Source organism: Ranitomeya imitator, chromosome 3, assembly GCF_032444005.1.
Source record: "Ranitomeya imitator isolate aRanImi1 chromosome 3, aRanImi1.pri, whole genome shotgun sequence".
In the NCBI taxonomy this organism is placed as follows: Eukaryota; Metazoa; Chordata; class Amphibia; order Anura; family Dendrobatidae; genus Ranitomeya; species Ranitomeya imitator.
In genome coordinates this window covers 209,600,406-209,620,916 of record NC_091284.1, presented here as the reverse complement: position 1 = coordinate 209,620,916, position 20,511 = coordinate 209,600,406, and the positions used below count along the sequence as shown (strand labels likewise).

Here is a 20,511-nt window from a genome sequence, read left to right as displayed (position 1 = left end):
AAACTTTGTGTGTATTGAGCGGGGGGGGGGGGGGGAGGGGAGTGCGCCAAACTCGGGAGCAGCCTCGGGCGGCAAAAGCTCTAGCTACCCCTCTGTCTGTGATTATCATTAGAATGATCTACGATTATCGTATCTATAATTAACGGTGTCCCGGACGCCAGAGATGCAGCGGTCTTTTAACCCTGTTTGTCTGAGGTTCAAATCAAAATTGGCCATGCAAATCTATGAGTTCACGAAAAAATTGGACTGCACTCGGATGACATCAGACTATGGTCCACTTTTCATGGCCTGTCAGAAAGGAGAAGATAGGAAAAGTTTTATTATTATTCTCTATGTGCGAGAAAAGAGCACACAGACCAGAATAACGGGCCCGGTTTTCCGTGGCCCATCCTGCACTGTGAATGAGCCCTAATGGAAAGTGAGCACTATGGGCGTGGTTATGGTAATCAGTGGGCGGGCCATGCAGGATCCAGTTGCTGCAGCATGTGCTCCTCTGCCTGAAGGCCAGCAGCCAGGTTTTTGTGACTGTCACATTGCTCTAGCCCGCCATGCCTGCCCGAGAATACCGCGCGCTTCCATAGTGACCGCGAGGCAGGGAGCTGCTGCCATGTCACACACTGCCGCCGCCTCAGCGGAGGAAGGACGTAAACAACTGGCAATAGAGGGGTTAAAGCCGTGACGTCAGGGGCTCCGTGCGCTCAGGCACGAACCTCGCCAACGAACTACAGATCTCTGCTCTCTAAACTACAACCCCCGTGAGCGAGGAAACAGTACGCATGCGCACATGTAGCTGTTCGGTCATCTGATAGGCGAATTATAAGAACTACACATCCCACAAGACATTGCAACGTGCTCATGCGCCCTGCTAGACGTTGGGCCATTTAAAAGTCGTCGTTAGGGGAAATGGCCGCGCAGCTAGGTACGTTTGCTGAAGAAAAAGACAAAGCCAAGGTAGGGCGCAAAAAGAAGCGGAGGGACAGCTCGCCCTCCTCGGAGAAGAAGCGGAAAAAGAAAGATGAAGGGGGCGCTGGGGAGGACCTGACCGAGAAGGAAGCGAAGAGGAGGAAGCTGGGCAATGACACCCATCACACCTGTCACCATCACCACCACCATCATCACCATCACAAGCACCACCATCACCACCATGGCAAAGAGGAGCTGCTGCTGCGCTCCCCTCCGCCGCCCGTGCCCAGCGCCGGCCCTCCTGTGCCCCCCATCACCCAGGCCCTGTTCACCCTGTCACAGCTGGAGAGGCCTAGGGACAAGGGCAAGAAGAAGCACAGGATCAAGAAGGAGAACGGGGAAGGAGACAGCCCGCTGAGATCTGTCAAGAAAGGTGAGAGTGCAGAAGAACATGTGCCAGGGGGAGGGAAGGGACACCTGGGGAGGGCATGTGCCAGGGGGAGGGCATGTGCCAGGGGGAGGGAAGGGACACCTGGGGAGGGCATGTGCCAGGGGGAGGGAGGGGACACCTGGGGAGGGCATGTGCCAGGGGGAGGGAGGGGACACCTGGGGAGGGCATGTGCCAGGGGGAGGGAGGGGACACCTGGGGAGGGCATGTGCCAGGGGGTGGGAGGGGACACCTGGGGAGGGCATGTGCCAGGGGGTGGGAGGGGACACCTGGGGAGGGCATGTGCCAGGGGGAGGGAGGGGACACCTGGGGAGGGCATGTGCCAGGGGGAGGGAGGGGACACCTGGGGAGGGCATGTGCCAGGGGGAGGGAGGGGACACCTGGGGAGGGCATGTGCCAGGGGGTGGGAGGGGACACCTGGGGAGGGCATGTGCCAGGGGGAGGGAGGGGACACCTGGGGAGGGCATGTGCCAGGGGGAGGGAGGGGACACCTGGGGAGGAAAGGGCAGGGCATGTGCCAGGGGGAGGGAGGGAACACCTGGGGAGGAAAGGGCAGGGCATGTGCCAGGGGGAGGGAGGGGACACCTGGGGAGGGCATGTGCCAGGGGGAGGGCAGGGCATGTGCCAGGGGGAGGGAGGGGACACCTGGGGAGGGCATGTGCCAGGGGGAGGGAGGGGACACCTGGGGAGGAAAGGGCAGGGCATGTGCCAGGGGGAGGGAGGGAACACCTGGGGAGGAAAGGGCAGGGCATGTGCCAGGGGGAGGGAGGGGACACCTGGGGAGGGCATGTGCCAGGGGGAGGGCAGGGCATGTGCCAGGGGGAGGGAGGGGACACCTGGGCAGGGCATGTGCCAGGGGAGGCAGGTTGACACCTGGGGAGGGGAGGGCATGTACCAGGGGGAGGGAGGGGACACCTGGGGAGGGCATGTGCCAAGGGGATGGAGGGGACACCTGGGAAGTGCAGCGCATGTGCCAGGGGAGGGAGGGCATGTGCCAGGGGAGGGAGGGAGGGGACACCTGGGGAGGGCATGTGCCAGAGGGAAGGGCAGGTGCCAGGGGAGGGAGGGGACACCTGGGGAGGGCATGTGCCAGAGGGAAGGGCATGGCATGTGCCAGGGGGGAGGAATGGGACACGAGGGGAGGGCATGGGGAAGGGATGGGACACCTGGAGAGGGGAGGGATGGCACACAAGAGGAGGAAATGTGCCAGGGGGAGGGAGGGGACACCTAGGGAGGGCATGTGCCAGTGGGAGGAATGGGCCGCTGGTGTGGGAGGGCATGTGCCAGGAGGAGGGCATGGCATGTGCCAGGGGGAAGGGATGAGACACCTGGGTAGGGCATATGTTGTTGTCATGGGCTGTGTCATTGATGCACAGATAACGTGTCTGACAGGGAGAATAATGCAGCACGTTATGCTGTTCTTCCCATCAAACAGTGGCACCTGTCGGACCCCGTTATAAGTCCGTGGCATCCATTAGTTGCATTTGGTGTGTGATGGATGTGACACACTTTTATTTCCATTATTTTGTGATGACGAAAATAAAATGATGTAACTGAACTGACACAAGCGGAGTTCACACTGTATACAGGTCCTTCTCAAAAAATTAGCATATAGTGTTAAATTTCATTATTTACCATAATGTAATGATTACAATTAAACTTTCATATATTATAGATTCATTATCCACCAACTGAAATTTGTCAGGTCTTTTATTGTTTTAATACTGATGATTTTGGCATACAACTCCTGATAACCCAAAAAACCTGTCTCAATAAATTAGCATATTTCACCCATCCAATCAAATAAAAGTGTTTTTTAATAACAAACAAAAAAACCATCAAATAATAATGTTCAGTTATGCACTCAATACTTGGTCGGGAATCCTTTGGCAGAAATGACTGCTTCAATGCGGCGTGGCATGGAGGCAATCAGCCTGTGACACTGCTGAGATGTTATGGAGGCCCAGGATGCTTCAATAGCGGCCTTAAGCTCATCCAGAGTGTTGGGTCTTGCGTCTCTCAACTTTCTCTTCACAATATCCCACAGATTCTCTATGGGGTTCAGGTCAGGAGAGTTGGCAGGCCAATTGAGCACAGTAATACCATGGTCAGTAAACCATTTACCAGTGGTTTTGGCACTGTGAGCAGGTGCCAGGTCGTGCTGAAAAATGAAATCTTCATCTCCATAAAGCATTTCAGCCGATGGAAGCATGAAGTGCTCCAAAATCTCCTGATAGCTAGCTGCATTGACCCTGCCCTTGATGAAACACAGTGGACCAACACCAGCAGCTGACATGGCACCCCACACCATCACTGACTGTGGGTACTTGACACTGGACTTCAGGCATTTTGGCATTTCCTTCTCCCCAGTCTTCCTCCAGACTTTGGCACCTTGATTTCCGAATGACATGCAAAATTTGCTTTCATCAGAAAAAAGTACTTGGGACCACTTAGCAACAGTCCAGTGCTGCTTCTCTGTAGCCCAGGTCAGGCGCCTCTGCCGCTGTTTATGGTTCAAAAGTGGCTTTACCTGGGGAATGCGGCACCTGTAGCCCATTTCCTGCACACGCCTGTGCACGGTGGCTCTGGATGTTTCCACACCAGACTCAGTCCACTGCTTCCTCAGGTTCCCCAAGGTCTGGAATCGGTCCTTCTCCACAATCTTCCTCAGGGTCCGGTCTCCTCTTCTCGTTGTACAGCGTTTTCTGCCACATTGTTTCCTTCCAACAGACTTACCATTGAGGTGCCTTGATACAGCACTCTGGGAACAGCCTATTTGTTGAGAAATTTCTTTCTGGGTCTTACCCTCTTGCTTGAGGGTGTCAATGATGGCCTTCTTGACATCTGTCAGGTCGCTAGTCTTACCCATGATGGGGGTTTTGAGTAATGAACCAGGCAGGGAGTTTATAAAAGCCTCAGGTATCTTTTGCATGTGTTTAGAGTTAATTAGTTGATTCAGAAGATTAGGGTAATAGGTCGTTTAGAGAACCTTTTCTTGATATGCTAATTTATTGAGACAGGTTTTTTGGGTTATCAGGAGTTGTATGCCAAAATCATCAGTATTAACCCCTTCCCGACCCATGACGCCACGTAGGCGTCATGAAAGTCGGTGCCATTCCGACCCATGACGCCTATGCGGCGTCATGGAAAGATCGCGTCCCTGCAGATCGGGTGAAAGGGTTAACTCCCATTTCACCCGATCTGCAGGGACAGGGGGAGTGGTAGTTTAGCCCAGGGGGGGTGGCTTCACCCCCTCGTGGCTACGATCGCTCTGATTGGCTGTTGAAAGTGAAACTGCCAATCAGAGCGATTTGTAATATTTCACCCATTATAACGGGTGAAATATTACAATCCAGCCATGGCCGATGCTGAAATATCATCGGCCATGGCTGGAAATACTAGTGTGCCCCCACCCCACCCCTCCGATCGCCCCCCCACCCCCCCGATCTGTCCGGTACACTGCTCCGGCTCCCCTCCGTCCAGTGCTCCGCTCCCCCCCCGTGCTCGTGCCCGCTCCCCCCGTGCTCCAATCACCCCCCCATGCTCCAATCACCCCCCCTGCACTCCGATCCACCCCCCCCGTGCTCCGTTCCACCCCCCCGTGCTCCATTCCAGCCCCCCCGTGCTCCGTTCCACGCCCCCCGCGCTCCGTTCCACCCCTCCCGCGCTCCGATTCCCCCCCCCGTGCTCCGATCCCCCCCCCCCGTGGTCCCCTCCCACCCCATCATACTTACCGATCCAGCCGTGGTCCCGTCCGTCTTCTCCCGGGCGCCGCCATCTTCCAAAATGGCGGGCGCATGCGCAGTGCGCCCGCCGAATCTGCCGGCCGGCAGATTCGTTCCAAAGTGCATTTTGATCACTGAGATATAATCTATCTCAGTGATCAAAATAAAAAAAATAATAAATGACCCCCCCCCCTTTGTCACCCCCATAGGTAGGGACAATAAAAAAATAAAGAAATTTTTTTTTTTCCACTAATGTTAGAATAGGGTTAGGGTTAGGGGTAGGGTTAGGGTTAGGGGTAGGGTTAGGGTTAGGGCTAGGGGTAGGGTTAGGGTTAGGGTTAGGGGTAGGGTTAGGGGTAGGGTTAGGGTTAGGGGTAGGGTTAGGGGTAGGGGTAGGGTTAGGGCTAGGGTTAGGGTTAGGAATGTGCACACGTATTCTGGTCCTCTGCGGATTTTTCCGCTGCGGATTTGATAAATCCGCAGTGCTAAACCGCTGCGGATTTATGGCGGATTTACCGCGTTTTTTTCTGTGCATTTCACTGCGGTTTTACAATTGCGATTTTCTATTGGAGCAGTTGTAAAACCGCTGCGGAATCCGCACAAAGAAGTGACATGCTGCGGAATGTAAACCGCTGCGTTTCCGTGCAGTTTTTCCGCAGCATGTGTACAGCGATTTTTGTTTCCCATAGGTTTACATTGAACTGTACACTCATGGGAAACTGCTGCGGATCCGCAGCGTGTGCACATACCTTTAGAATTAGGCTATGTGCACACGGTGCGGATTTGGCTGCGGATCCGCAGCAGTGTTCAATCAGGTTTACAGTACCATGTAAACATATGAAAAACCAAATCCGCTGTGCCCATGGTGCGGAAAATACCGCGCGGGAACGCTGCGTTGTATTTTCCGCAGCATGTCAATTCTTTGTGCGGATTCCGCAGCGTTTTACACCTGTTCCTCAATAGGAATCCGCAGGTGAAATCCGCACAAAAAACACTGGAAATCCGCGGAAAATCCGCAGGTAAAACACAGTGCCTTTTACCCGCAGATTTTTCAAAAATGGTGCGGAAATATCTCACACGAATCCGCAACGTGGGCACATGGCCTTAGGGTTAGGGTTGGAATTAGGGTTGTGGTTAGGGTTAGGGGTGTGTTGGGGTTAGTGTTGTGGTTAGGGGTGTGTTGGGGTTAGGGTTGTGATTAGGATTATGGCTACAGTTGGGATTAGAGTTAGGGGTGTGTTGGGGTTAGTGTTGGAGTTAGAATTGAGGGGTTACCACTGTTTAGGCACATCAGGGGTCTCCAAACGCAACATGGCGCCACCATTGATTCCAGCCAATCTCGTATTCAAAAAGTCAAATGGTGCTCCCTCACTTCCGAGCCCTGACGTGTGCCCAAACAGTGGTTTACCCCCACATATGGGGTACCAGCATACTCAGGACAAACTGCGCAACAATTACTGGGGTCCAATTTCTCCTGTTACCCTTGTGAATCTAAAAAAATGCTTGCTAAAACATAATTTTTGAGGAAAGAAAAATGATTTTTTATTTTCACGGCTCTGCGTTGTAAACGTCTGTGAAGCACTTGGGGGTTCAAAGTGCTCACCACATATCTAGATAAGTTCCTTGGGGGGTCTAGTTTCTAAAATGGGGTCACTTGTGGGGGGTCTCTACTGTTTAGGCACACCAGGGGCTCTGCAAACGCAACGTGACACCCGCAGACCATTCCATCAAAGTCTGCATTTCAAAAGTCACTACTTCCCTTCTGAGCCCCGACGTGTGCCCAAACAGTGGTTTACCCCCACATATGGGGTATCAGCGTACTCAGGAGAAACTGGACAACAACTTTTGGGGTCCAATTTCTCCTGTAACCCTTGGGAAAATAAAAAATTCTGGGCTAAATAATTATTTTTGAGGAAAGAAAACGTATTTATTATTTTCACGGCTCTGCATTATAAACTTCTATGAAGCACTTGGGGGTTCAAAGTGCTCACCACACATCTAGATAAGTTCCTTTCAGGGTCTAGTTTCCAAAATGGGGTCACTTGTGTGGGGTTTCTACTGTTTAGGCACATCAGGGGCTCTGCAAACGCAACATGACGCCCGCAGAGCATTCCATCAAAGTCTGCATTTCAAAACGTCACTACTTCAATTCCAAGCCCCGGCATGTGCCCAAACAGTAGTTTACCCCCACATATGGGGTATCACCGTACTCAGGAGAAACTGGACAACAACTTTTGGGGTCAAATTTCTCCTGTTACCCTTGGGAAAATTAAAAAATTCTGGGCTAAATAATTATTTTTGAGGAAAGAAAACGTATTTATTATTTTCACGGCTCTGCATTATAAACTTCTATGAAGCACTTGGGGGTTCAAAGTGCTCACCACACATCTAGATAAGTTCCTTTGGGGGTCTAGTTTCCAAAATGGGGTCACTTGTGGGGGGTTTCTACTGTTAAGCCACATCAGGGGCTCTGCAAACGCAACGTGACGCCCACAGAGCATTCCATCAAAGTCTACATTTCAAAACGTCACTACTTCACTTCCGAGCCCCGGCATGTGCCCAAACAGTGATTTACCCCCACATATGGGGTATCAGCGTACTCAGGAGAAACTGGACAACAACTTTTGGGGTCAAATTTCTCCTGTTACCCTTGGGAAAATAAAAAATTGCAGGCTAAAAGATCATTTTTGAGAAAATAATTTTTTTTTTTATTTTCATGGCGCTGCGTTATAAACTTCTGTGAAGCACTTGGGGGTTCAAAGTCCTCACCACACATCTAGATTAGTTCCTTTGGGGGTCTAGTTTCCAAAATGGTGTCATTTCTGGGGGATCTCCAATGTTTAAGCACACAGGGGCTCTCCAAACGTGACATGGTGTCCGCTAATGATTGGAGCTAATTTTCCATTTAAAAAGCCAAATGGCGTGCCATCCCTTCCGAGCCCTGCCGTGCGCCCAAACAGTGGTTTACCCCCACATATGGGGTATCAGCGTACTCAGGACAAACTGGACAACAATATTTGGGGTCCAATTTCTCCCATTATCCTTGGCAAAATAGGAAATTCCAGGCTAAAAAATCATTTTTGAGGAAAGAAAAATTATTTTTTATTTTCATGGCTCTGCGTTATAAACTTCTGTGAAGCACCTGGGGGTTTAAAGTGCTCAATATGCATCTAGATAAGTTCCTTGGGGGGTCTAGTTTCAAAAATGGGGTCACTTGTGGGGGAGCTCCAATGTTTAGGCACACAGGGGGCTCTCCAAACGCGACATGGTGTCCGCTAACAATTGGAGCTAATTTTCCATTCAAAAAGTCAAATGGCGCGCCTTCCCTTCCGAGCCCTGCCGTGTGCCCAAACAGTGGTTTACCCCCACATATGAGGTATCGGCGTACTCGGGAGAAATTGCCCAACAAATTTTATGATCCATTTTATCCTACTGCCCATGTGAAAATGAATAAATTGAGGCGAAAATAATTTTTTTGTGAAAAAAAAGTACTTTTTCATTTTTACAGATCAATTTGTGAAGCACCTGAGGGTTTAAAGTGCTCACTAGGCATCTAAATAAGTTCCTTGGGGGGTCTAGTTTCCAAAATGGGGTCACTTGTGGGGGAGCGCCAATGTTTAGGCACACAGGAGCTATCCAAACGCGACATGGTGTCCGCTAACGATGGAAATAATTTTTCATTCAAAAAGTCAAATGGCGCTCCTTCCCTTCCGAGCCTTACCATGTGCCCAAACAGTGGTTTACCCCCACATGTGAGGTATTGGTGTACTCAGGAGAAATTGCCCAACACATTTTAGGATCCATTTTATCCTGTTGCCCATGTGAAAATGAAAAAATTGAGGCTAAAAGAATTTTTTTGTGAAAAAAAAGTACTTTTTCATTTTTACGGATCAATTTGTGAAGCACCTGGGGGTTCAAAGTGCTCACTATGCATCTAGATAAGTTCCTTGGGGCGTCTAGTTTCCAAAATGGGGTCATTTGTGGGGGAGCTCCAATTTTTAGGCACACGGGGGCTCTCCAAACGTGACATGGTGTCCGCTAAAGAGTGGAGCCAATTTTTGATTCAAAAAGTCAAATGGCGCTCCTTCCCTTCCAAGCCCTGCCGTGCGCCCAAACAGTGGTTTACCCCCACATATGAGGTATCAGCGTACTCAGGACAAATTGGACAACAACTTTCGTGGTTCAGTTTCTCCTTTTACCATTGGGAAAATAAAAAAATTGTTGCTAAAAGATAATTTTTGTGACTAAAAAGTTAAATGTTCATTTTTTCCTTCCATGTTGCTTCTGCTGCTGTGAAGCACCTGAAGGGTTAATAAACTTCTTGAATGTGGTTTTGAGTACCTTGAGGGGTGCAGTTTTTAGAATGGTGTCACTTTTGGGTATTTTCAGCCATATAGACCCCTCAAACTGACTTCAAATGTGAGGTGGTCCCTAAAAAAAATGGTTTTGTAAATTTCGTTGTAAAAATGACAAATCGCTGGTCAAATTTTAACCCTTATAACTTCCTAACAAAAAAAAATTTTGTTTCCAAAATTGTGCTGATGTAAAGTAAACATGTGGGAAATGTTATTTATTAACTATTTTGTGTCACATATCTCTCTGGTTTAACAGAATAAAAATTCAAAATGTGAAAATTGCGAAATTTTCAAAATTTTCGCCAAATTTCCGTGTTTATCACAAATAAATGCAGAATTTATTGACCTAAATTTACCACTAACATGAAGCCCAATATGTCACGAAAAAACAATCTCAGAACCGCTAGGATCCGTTGAAGCGTTCCTGAGTTATTACCTCATAAAGGGACACTGGTCAGAATTGCAAAAAACGGCAAGGTCTTTAAGGTCAAAATAGGCTGGGTCTTGAAGGGGTTAAAACAATAAAAGATCTGACAAATTTCAGTTGGTGGATAATGAATCTATAATATATGAAAGTTTAATTGTAATCATTACATTATGGTAAATAATGAAATTTAACACTATATGCTAATTTTTTGAGAAGGACCTGTATATGGCCTTGTTAAAGCATCAGGTTGATGTGAATTTTGTGGCATTGTGCCTCCTTGCTTTGTCAGATGACTCGCTTGTCTTGGTTCTCCAAGCCTGCTGGCTCATCTACAAGTCTAATATTTTGTAGTTTTTGTCCTGTAGGTCAGATTTACACGGCGGACTTTCAGCGTCCCAGAATGAACAATGATGTCTGGACCATCTGATGTCTCCTGACCCAAACTCTGCAGCCTCATGTATGGTGTAGTTTGGGCCAGGAGACCTGCAGCCGGTCCAGATGTCTCTGGTCATTGTTGGACTATGGATGTTGGGCGTGTGACACCAGATTTTTATAAGCCTCATGAGGTTTACAACGTATCAGCCAGGGATGGTTTACTCACACTGCGGCTTTTGAGAGAAAACCATACATTGAACGGTCTGTCAGGAGCCATGTTTGGGTAACAAGTTCAGGGACCTGTGTGTAGGACTAGTCTCCACATGTGGCTCAGTCCCTGGCAGCTTTTAAAGTATTCTTCTCTCTGACATGCCACAATGTTTGAGTCCAACATACCCGGCAGCCATCATACAGTCAGTTCCTGATCCGCCACGTTTCTTCTGTCAGGTTCCCTTTCTATCTGCCCTCTATCCTGACACCTGCTCTGCTGAGGGGAGCTTTTGACCTTTTTTCCCTTTGATGCCCCATTTGTACATTACGCAGCAGTTTCTATACTCGGACATGCACTGGCAGTGATTCTTGCAGTAGATGTGGGGAGAGGTTATTTTTTTTGTTGTGGCCATGTTTTGTAGAGAGTAGAAGTGGTGTTGGCGTCCCAGCCATATCTACCGGTTTGTAACCCATTCAGTCTTTTCCCAACGTGCAGCAAAGCATAGATGTTTGTTTCCACAGAATTGAATTGCTGATGTTTTTACCAAAGTTTGTGAGATTGGGACTGCAGACGGTGAAATCTGCAGAGAAAATCGGTGGCATAAATGAACATGCTGCTCATCAAAACGTTCCCTGCAGTTCACTTGCGCTGTACATCTTTACAGCAGTGTGTAGATAAGATCTTGCATGCTGCCACTGTAATACCCTGCACATTATCTGCATGGTGCAGAATCCACAGTTGGCTCATCCCCGCACACACAGGCATGTTTATTTGTCAGATGCCAGCCGCTCTCCTGGTGATCAGCTCCATCACGCTAGAGGTGTAACTAGATCAGTGGTCACAACCTGGGACTGCGTGTGTAAAGATGGTTGTCCTTCATGGATCATAGACTGAGATAATTTACTAAGCTAAAAGTGCCAGTATTCCCAGAATAACGTTCACGCCTTGCACCACCTTGTTTGTTGTAGACACTCTGACCTGAAGTCATCAAGATCGGCGTACTTCACGCACTCCTGTTGATGAATGAAGCACGTCTGACTCGTTGCGTGTGCCTCACTACAATTTTTAGTCTAGTCGGGGAGTAAACGCCTCTGCCGCTCCCATGTCTCTCCTGCTCTGGTGGAGTTGGGCAAAGTGGTATGAAAACACCAGGAGCATTGTGGCGCTGCGCAAACATTTTGCAACTTTGAAGGCTATTTCCACCAGAATTCTGGCATAATCGCTTTTACGACAGGGCTTTTATGGGCTTTGCCAGATAAAGAAATGTTAGGCCACATCTCTTTTGCAAAGCCATGTGTCAAAACCTTGGCGCAAAAAAGACACGAAGTAAGCCAACTAATAGTTGGTGTAAAATTAGGCTAGTCAGACTGTTGATGGAACACATTCAGCATGAGCCACTACCTTAAATTTTACACATTTTTATTTTTTTATTTTTCTCACCTTGTAGGAAACGCCATGAACTTCGATGGTGGTGTTTTTTTTTTTTTTTTTCTATAGAGAAGCCTATTGGAGAACCGCCATACCTGGGGCATGTTTCATTTTGAACAAGTTCACAACACATGCTGCCTGATTAATCAAGACTAGCATTGTGCACGCCAGTCCTGATGATGGATCCGCTCTACTAAGGCCGGTTTCACACGTCCGTGTCTCCGGTACGTGAGGTGACAGTTTCCTCACGTACCGGTGACACTGACATACGTAGACACATAAAAATCAATGCATCTGTGCAGATATCATTGATTTTTTTTTTTTGCGGACCGTGTCTCCGTGTGCCAAACACGGAGACATGTCAGTGTTCGTGGGAGCACACGTATTACACGGACCCATTAAAGTCAATGGGTCCGTGTAAAACACGTACCGCACACGAACGTTGTCCGTGTGCTGTGCAGGAGACAGCGCTACTGTAAGCGCTGTCCCCCCCCCCACTGGTGCTGAAGCCGCGATTCATATCTTCCCTGCAGCAGCGTTTGCTGCAGAGAAGATATGAATAATAGTGTTTAAAATAAAGATCTATGTGCTCATTTACAGTAATGAATATGTGGCTCCACCTCCCATAGGGGTGGAGCCGCATATTCATTACTGTGATCGGCGGCCCCACGTGACCGCATACAGGAGAAGATGCGGCCAGACCAGGAAGCAGCGACAGCCAACGAGGGAGCCTGGTGAGTATTTTCAGAACAGGGGGGGGGGGGGCACATAGATCTTTATTTTAAACACTATTATTCATATCTTCTCTGCAGCAAACGCTGCTGCAGGGAAGATATGAATCGCGGCTTCAGCACCAGATGCTGGTACGTGTGGTACCCAGCACGGTGCGTGTGGTACCCAGTGGGCACACGGGTGCCACACTGATGTGCCACAGAAACGTAGGGGCACACGGACACGGATAATTCCGGTACCAATTTTTTTTTTTTTTTTTTTTCCAGTACTGGAATTATCTGGACGTGTGAAACCGGCCCAAGATGTAGTAGTTATTCTTTCAAGGGAACCTGTCACCAGAAAAATGCTATTAGCCTGCAGTTAATGGAGTTGCGAGCTAATGGCGTAACTAACCTGACCGGCGTCCACACTTAGTTTTCTCCCCATAGCGTTCAGCTAACTTTATTCCCCCTGGCAGTGTTCGGGCTTCTGTCACTGGAGCGGCGCCAGCGGCAGATTCAGTCACTGCTTTTAACAGCAGCTGTAACCACGTCCCCGACAGCTGGCTCCAATGCAGAGCAAATGTCAGTCGGTGCCGGGGGCACGTTTGCAGCTGCCGCTCTCTATATTCAGAGCGGTGACTGAACCCGCACCGACGCTGCCCTCGTGGCTAACACTGAATGCTGCCCCCATATCTGCAGGTTTATAGTGTGTGGGTTTTTTTTTTTTTTTGTGACTGGTTCTATTTTTAGGAGGTGTGTGCCTCTTAATGAATTGGGTGCATGTATCACTAGTGTCAGAAATGTGCTCCCCTTTTGAGCTTTTCCCACTTTTCAAAAAGTTGATCAGGACTGGTATAAATACAGCAAGTCACAATTGTAGCACAGATGTGAGTTCTGCAATGTTTCTGACATTATGCTGGTGCACATTGATGAATCAAAGCCATTGTGTGCACACCATTTATTATTTGATTGACATTTAAGTCTATATTTGTATGGTACCACAAACAAATTATGGAAAAATGAATTTTTCCTAATAAACACTGTGAAATCTCCTCTAAAGCCCTGTTCTGGTAGTTCTACTAAAATGAGGTAGTCAAGTATACAACTTGCAGACATGTCACCTCTGTCCTTATTTTTCCTATTTATTTTTTTTCCATGTGGACTATAGGTTGGCTAGAATGGGTGCGTGTGCTCTCCATGGCGGACATGGGCAGCACTCGTTCATATGTTCGTCTCTTTGCAGCCCTTAGGCCTCACATTTAGGCCGGTTTCACACGTCAGTGGCTCCGGTACGTGAGGTGACAGTTTCCTCACGTACCGGAGACACTGACTCACATAGACACATTAAAATCAATGTATCTCTGCACATGTCAGCGTGTTTTCACGGACCGTGTGTCCGTTTGAAAAACACGGAGACATGTCAGTGTTTGTGGAAACGCACGGATCACACGGACCCATTAATGTCAATGGGTCCGTGTAAAACACGTACCACACACGGTATGCGCATATTCCTCACTGTAATGAGCGGGACCACGTGACCGCTCACACAGGGCCTGCTGCCAGCGCTGAGAGGAGACATCGCTGGAGCTGGGTGTAGGTGAGTATTTCCTGGTAAGCGGGGGGGAGGGGCACACAGGGGATGGGAGGTGGGAGGGGACGCACAAACTTTATTTTTAAGGGGAAAGAAAAAAAAAAAGATTATTCATTCCTTCTCTCCAGCGAATGCTGCTGGGAAGAAGGGATGAATACCGGCTTCAGCACCGCACGCAGGGGACAGCGCTTAACTGTAGCGCTGTCTCCTGCACGGTCCGTGTGGTCCTCAGGCGGCACACGGATGCCACATGTGTGCCACACTGATGTGCCACGTGAGCACAGGGACACGGATAATTCCAGTACCGGAATTATCTGGACGTGTGGGACAGGCCTTAGATGTACATCTTCATCCACACGTACCCATTTTGGCCTAAGGGCATGTTAGCAAGTCTATTTTTCTTTCTTATGGACCAATTGTCCATTTATTTATTTTTTTTTTTTACAGGATTTGCAGATCAAACTAGCACATTTAAGTGGTTCCTTGGCAGAGGCTGTGGAAACTGATGGCTCTCTGATGCCCTGCGTGTGTCATCTGAGCCCTGTCCTCTTTGATCTCCTCACTGTCCAGTGGGTATGAAGGGCTAAGATTTTTTTTTTGTGTGTGTGTACAACTAAGGCTGCTGTCACACTAGCGGTATTTGGTCAGTATTTTACCTCCGTATTTGTAAGCCAAAACCAGGAGTGGGTGATAAATGCAGAAGTGGTGCATATGTTTCTATTAGGGATCATTTCCACTTGCGAGGAAAACGGACGAGTGCAATCCGATAAAAAAAATCGGATTGCACTCGGACCAATGTTATTCAATATGTGTCTTTTCATTTGCGTTTTTTTTTTTTTTTTTTCTCAGCTGAAATCGGACTGAGAGAAATCGCTGTATGTATTCCATCCGTTTTTTACGGATACCTTACCATTCTGTGGCATAGAACACTGTAAATGACTGTATAAAAAGTAGTTGCAGAGAAAAAAAACGGATTGCATACGAATGTCATACGGATGGTGCGATTAACCCCTTTCTGCCAGCTGACGGAATAGTACGTCAGCTGGCAGATCCCCTGCTTTGAGGTGGGCTCCGGCGGTGAGCCCACCTCAAAGCCGCGACATGTCAGCTGTTTTGTACAGCTGACATGAGCGCGAGCGGAATTGCGATCCGCCCGCGCCCATTAACTAGTTAAATGCCGCTGTCAAGCGCTGACAGCGGCATTTAACTAGCGCTCCCGGCAGCGCGGCTGGCTGTGCTCGCACTGCGGACCCCCGTCACATGATCGGGGGTCAGCAGTGCATCGCCATAACAACCAGAGGTCTCCTTGAGACCTCTATGGTTGTTGATGGCCGATTGCTTTGAGCGCCACCCTGTGGTCGGCGTTCAAAGCAACCCTGCATTTCTGCTACATAGAGGTGATCTGTACTTCACCTCTATGTAGCAGAGCCGATCGAGTTATGCATGCTTCTAGCCTCCTATGGAGGCTATTGAAGCATGCCAAAATTTAAAAAAAAAAAGTGATTAAAAATATAAAAAAAATATATAAAAGTTCAAATCACCCCCCTTTCGCCCCAATCAAAATAAAACAATTAAAAAAAACAAACATAGACATATTTGGTATCGCCGCGTTCAGAATCGCCCGGTCTATCAATAAAAACAAAGGATTAACCTGACCGCTAAATGACATAGCGAGAAAAAAAATCAAAACGCCAAAATTACGTTTTTTTGGTCGCCGCAACATTGCATTAAAATGCAATAACGGGCGATCAAAAGAACGTATCTACACCAAAATGGTATAATTAAAAACACCAGCTCGGCACGCAAAAAATAAGCCGTCACCTGACCCCAGATCACGAAAATTGGAGACATTACGGGTATCGGAAAATCGCGCATTTTTTTTTTTTTTTTTTTTTTTTAGCAAAATTTGGAATTTTTTTTCACCACTTAGATAAAAAATAACCTAGACATGTTTGGTGTCTATGAACTCATAATGACCTGGAGAATCATAATGGCAGGTTAGTTTTAGCATTTAGTGAACCTAGCAAAAAAGCCAAACAAAAAACAAGTGTGAGATTGCACTTTTTTTGCAATTTCATCACACTTGGAATTTTTTTCCCGTTTTCTGTTACATGGCATGGTAAAATCAATGGTATCTTTCAAAAGTACATCTCGTCCCGCAAAAAATAAGCCCTCACATGGCCATATTGACGGAAAAACAAAAAAGTTATGGCTCTGGGAAGGAGGGGAGCAAAAAACGAAAATGAAAAAGCTCCGGGGGTGAAGGGGTTAAAAAATCGCATTCAACTCGCATGACAATCGCATACTTTTCATCCCTTTTTTTCAGTCCAGATTACGGATCGTTTTTTTTTGTTTTTTTTCTCGCAAGTGGAAATGAGCCCTTATACTTTTCCTCTGATTGTTCCACTCCTGGTTTTGGCTTACAAATACGGATGTAAAATACTGACTGAATACTGCTAGTGTGACGGCAGCCTGAAACTGATGTTAAAGATCTGACTCTCACCAAAAATGGCTTATAATCAAATTCGCGCACACTTATTAAAAAGTCTTGTGTACAAGAAGGCCTCCTGGAGATATTTTTCCCCTAGAAGCAACATTTCTCAGGGAGAATAGCTGTGTAATTTGGCGTCTTGTGGATAGAACAGAAATGAAGTCTTGGACACACAGTGGTCTTGTATGGTCCCAAAGATGATTGACCTACTTCATTTCTCGCCTCCTTACAATCTATATGGGTATCTGCCCATAAATGTGTTAACGTATACGTTGGGATAAAAAGCTTGTTACTTTATTCTTCAGAAGTGAAAGTAACCTGTGAATGATGGTGCCCGCCCTGACATACAGGAAAGAAATATATCTTGGTACCGTGTTAGCCAGTAGATAGAAAAATATTTAGAATTGAGAGTCCTCAGTGGTTGATACCTTTTAATGGCTAATTGAAAAGATGGTAACAAATTGCAAGCTTTCAAGACTACATACGTCTTTGCCTGATGAAGAGACCTGTGTAGTCTCGAAAGCTTGCAATTTGTTACCATCTTTTCAGTTAGCCATTAAAAGGTATCAACCACTGAGGACTCTCAATTCTAAATATTTTCGCCCTGACATAGTAACCTTCCTGTGAGGAAATGTTCTATAGCGTCCATTACAGCTCGGTGCAGCTGTGGTAAGATGTTAACATGGCTGAGGAGCCTGACGTGAGGCACTCGCCTGAATTGTGCAGCTCTGTGGTTTGTGGAATGTATCTAATGAATGTTGTCCTGTAGCTGGGAACAGACAGAGGCCTGTGTGCAATAAATGGAGGAGACCGAGGGCCGCACTGTGGTAACCAGACATTTTCTGTCATGTATAGGAATTGGGTCTTTGCTGCGTTCACAGGAAAAATGACCTTCGAATCTGTCTCGTAGCCATCCTCCATCTGTGACATGTAGTTGTGGTGTCCTCTTTCACACGTTTCCCAGCACGGATATTGTACATTAGGATGTCTGACAGACTCCTTCATCATAATGGGAGACACACTGGAATTTCCCTTCTGTTTATAAATAGGTCGTATAAAGTATCTGTGTCCTAGTTACCATCACTAGAAACCGTGCAGAAAATGTATACTCTACCATAAAATATTAATATGCATTATCTCGTACGGCTCCTGGATGCGTCATAAACCCTTCATTTCCGAGTCAGTTTTCATTTTTGTGCTTCGTATGATTGCAGCACGAGTAGTTTTGAAAGATCTCATTTATTTTTACCATATAATATGCTGGGAAAAAAAAGTCAAAAGCAAATCCAAGTTGGATCTATTGGTGAAAAAAAAAAAATGCAATTCCAGCATTCTTTTTTGGGGTTTGTTTTTACTGCATGCGTTGTGCGGTAGACATGACCCAGTGACAGGGGTCTCCAGGTCAATACAATTGTGGCAAAACCAACCTTCTGTAGTTTTGGGATATTAAACAAAATTAATTTTTAATTTTTTTTTTACTTTGGAACCTGGAACTTTTTTATTTTTCATTAAGGAGAGCAGTGTGAGGGCTTGTGTGGCTTTTATTTTTTGGAGGCATGACAACCTGTTCTTTTTATGGGGCACATAAAATGTTTAGATTCCTCCAAAAATGCAATGAAAAGCAGAGTGTAGTGACCAAATTTTTATTTTTTTATTTTTTTTTTCCCCCCAAGATACTTTGTGTTTCATTTTTTTATATTTATAGATTGGATTCTTACAGACCTGGTGATAACCAAATGAGTATGAGCATAAGGCCAGGGTCACACTTGCAAGTAACTCGTGCAAATACCTGGCACTCAGATTGGAGTGTGCGGCTGCATGTATTTCTACACGGCCGCACGCATCGGTCCTGAGTGCCGGTGGCAGTGCCAGGTATTTATGTGAGACTCATGCGAGTTTCTCGCATTACACTCACAAGTGTGACCTGCCTAAGTGAGTACATCCTAACAAATTTGTCAGAAAAACCTTTAGGGCACAGGTGGATGGCTGTATTACTTGCGTGAGGCTCGCATCTTAATCCCCAGACTGGCTGTTGGCTCTCTTGACCTGAGCATGACAGTGGCAAAAAAAAAAAAAAAACACGCTATCACCCTCGGGTCAGGAGAGAAGATAGCCAGTCCAAGGATTGCAATGCTATCCTCACATGAGTTCTACGGCTGTCTGACTGTGCCCTATATATATTGGATTTCATACTACAAAATACTCCCATAGATGTGGGCCATTGATTGAAAACAACATTAATATTTTGTACGCCTAAAAAAAGTAATGTTCCTAACAAATGCATTCAAGGCCATGTTGCAAAAAATGAGTACACCCAAAACAAAGTTAACTACAAAATTCTAATGAATAACTCCATCACCCATAAGTCTAATAAGCAGGTGTCCAACAAAGTTGACTCTAAATGGGCGTTGCATACAGTTGTGGCCAAAAGTATTGACACCACTGCACTTCTGTCAGATAATCAGTTTCTTCCTGAAAATGATTGCAATCACAAATTCTTTGGCATTATCTTCATTTAATTTGTCTTAAATTAAAAAACACAAGAGAATGAAGCAAAAAGCAAAACATTGATTATTTCACACAAAACTCCAAAAATGGGCCAGACAAAAGTATTGGCACCCTCAGCCTAATACTTGGTTGTACAACCTTTAGCCAAAATAACTGCGACCAACCGCTTCCGGTAACATCAATGAGTTTCTTACACTGCTCTTCTGGAATTTTAGACCATTCTTCTTTGGCAAACTGCTCCAGGTCCCTGATATTTGAAGGGTGCCTTCTCCAAACTGCCATTTTTAGATCTCTCCACAGGTGTTCTATGGGATTCAGGTCTGGACTCATTGCTGGCCACCTTAGAAGTCTCCAGTGCTTTCTCTCAAACCATTTTCTAGTGCTTTTTGAAGTGTGTTTTGGGTCATTGTCCTGCTGGAAGACCCATGACCTCTGAGGGAGACCCAGCTTTCTCACACTGGGCCTTACATTAAGATGCAAAATTTGTTGGTAGTCTTCAGACTTCATAATGCCATGCACACGATCAAGCAGTCCAGTGCCAGAGGCAGCAAAGCAACCCCAAAACATCAGGGAACCTCCACCATGTTTGAATGTGGGGACGGTGTTCTTTTGTTTGAATGCCTTTCTTTTTTTTTTTTTTTTTTCTCCTGCGAACTCTGTTGATGCCTTTGCCCAAAAAGCTCTGCTTTTGTCTCATCTGACCAGAGAACATTCTTCCAAAACATTTTAGATTTTTTCAGGAAAGTTTTGGCAAACTCCAGCCTGGCTTTTTTATGTGTCGGGATAAGAAGTGGGGTCTTCCGGGATCTCCCACCATACAGTCCCTTTTCATTCAGACGCCGACGGATAGTACGGGTTGACACTGTTGTACCCTCGGACTGCAGGGCAGCTTGAACTTGTTTGGATGCTAGTCGAGGTTCTTTATCCAACATCCGCACAATCTTGCGTTGAAATCTCTTGTCAATTTTTCTTTTCCGTCCACATCTAGGGAGGTTAGCCACAGTGCCATGGGCTTTAAACTTCTTAATGACACTGTGCACAGTAGACACAGGAACATTCAGGTCTTTGGAGCCTTGAGATTGCTCATGTTTCCTCACAATTTGGTTTCTCAAGTCCTCAGACAGTTCTTTGGTCTTCTTTCTTTTCTGCATGCTCAATGTGGTACACACAAGGACACAGGACAGAGGTTGAGTCAACTTTAATCCATGTCAGCTGGCTGCAAGTGTGATTTAGTTATTACCAACACCTGTTAGATGCCACAGGTAAGTTAATTACACTAATTAGAGAAGCATCACATGATTTTTCAAACAGTGCCCATACTTTTGTCCTTATGTTT

The 20,511-nt window shown here is 46.7% G+C and overlaps 1 protein-coding gene across 1 annotated transcript in view; it reads left to right on the top strand.

Moving 5' to 3' along the window:
- Nucleotides 1-829: 829 nt before the first annotated feature.
- The window catches only part of RSBN1 (round spermatid basic protein 1), a 48,612-nt gene continuing 28,930 nt past the window's right edge, over nucleotides 830-20,511 (top strand). The window contains exon 1 of the mRNA XM_069761767.1: nucleotides 830-1,336. Within this exon, the coding sequence (XP_069617868.1) occupies nucleotides 904-1,336 (433 nt within the window). The 5' untranslated portion in view covers nucleotides 830-903. The remainder of the gene's footprint in view (nucleotides 1,337-20,511) is intronic.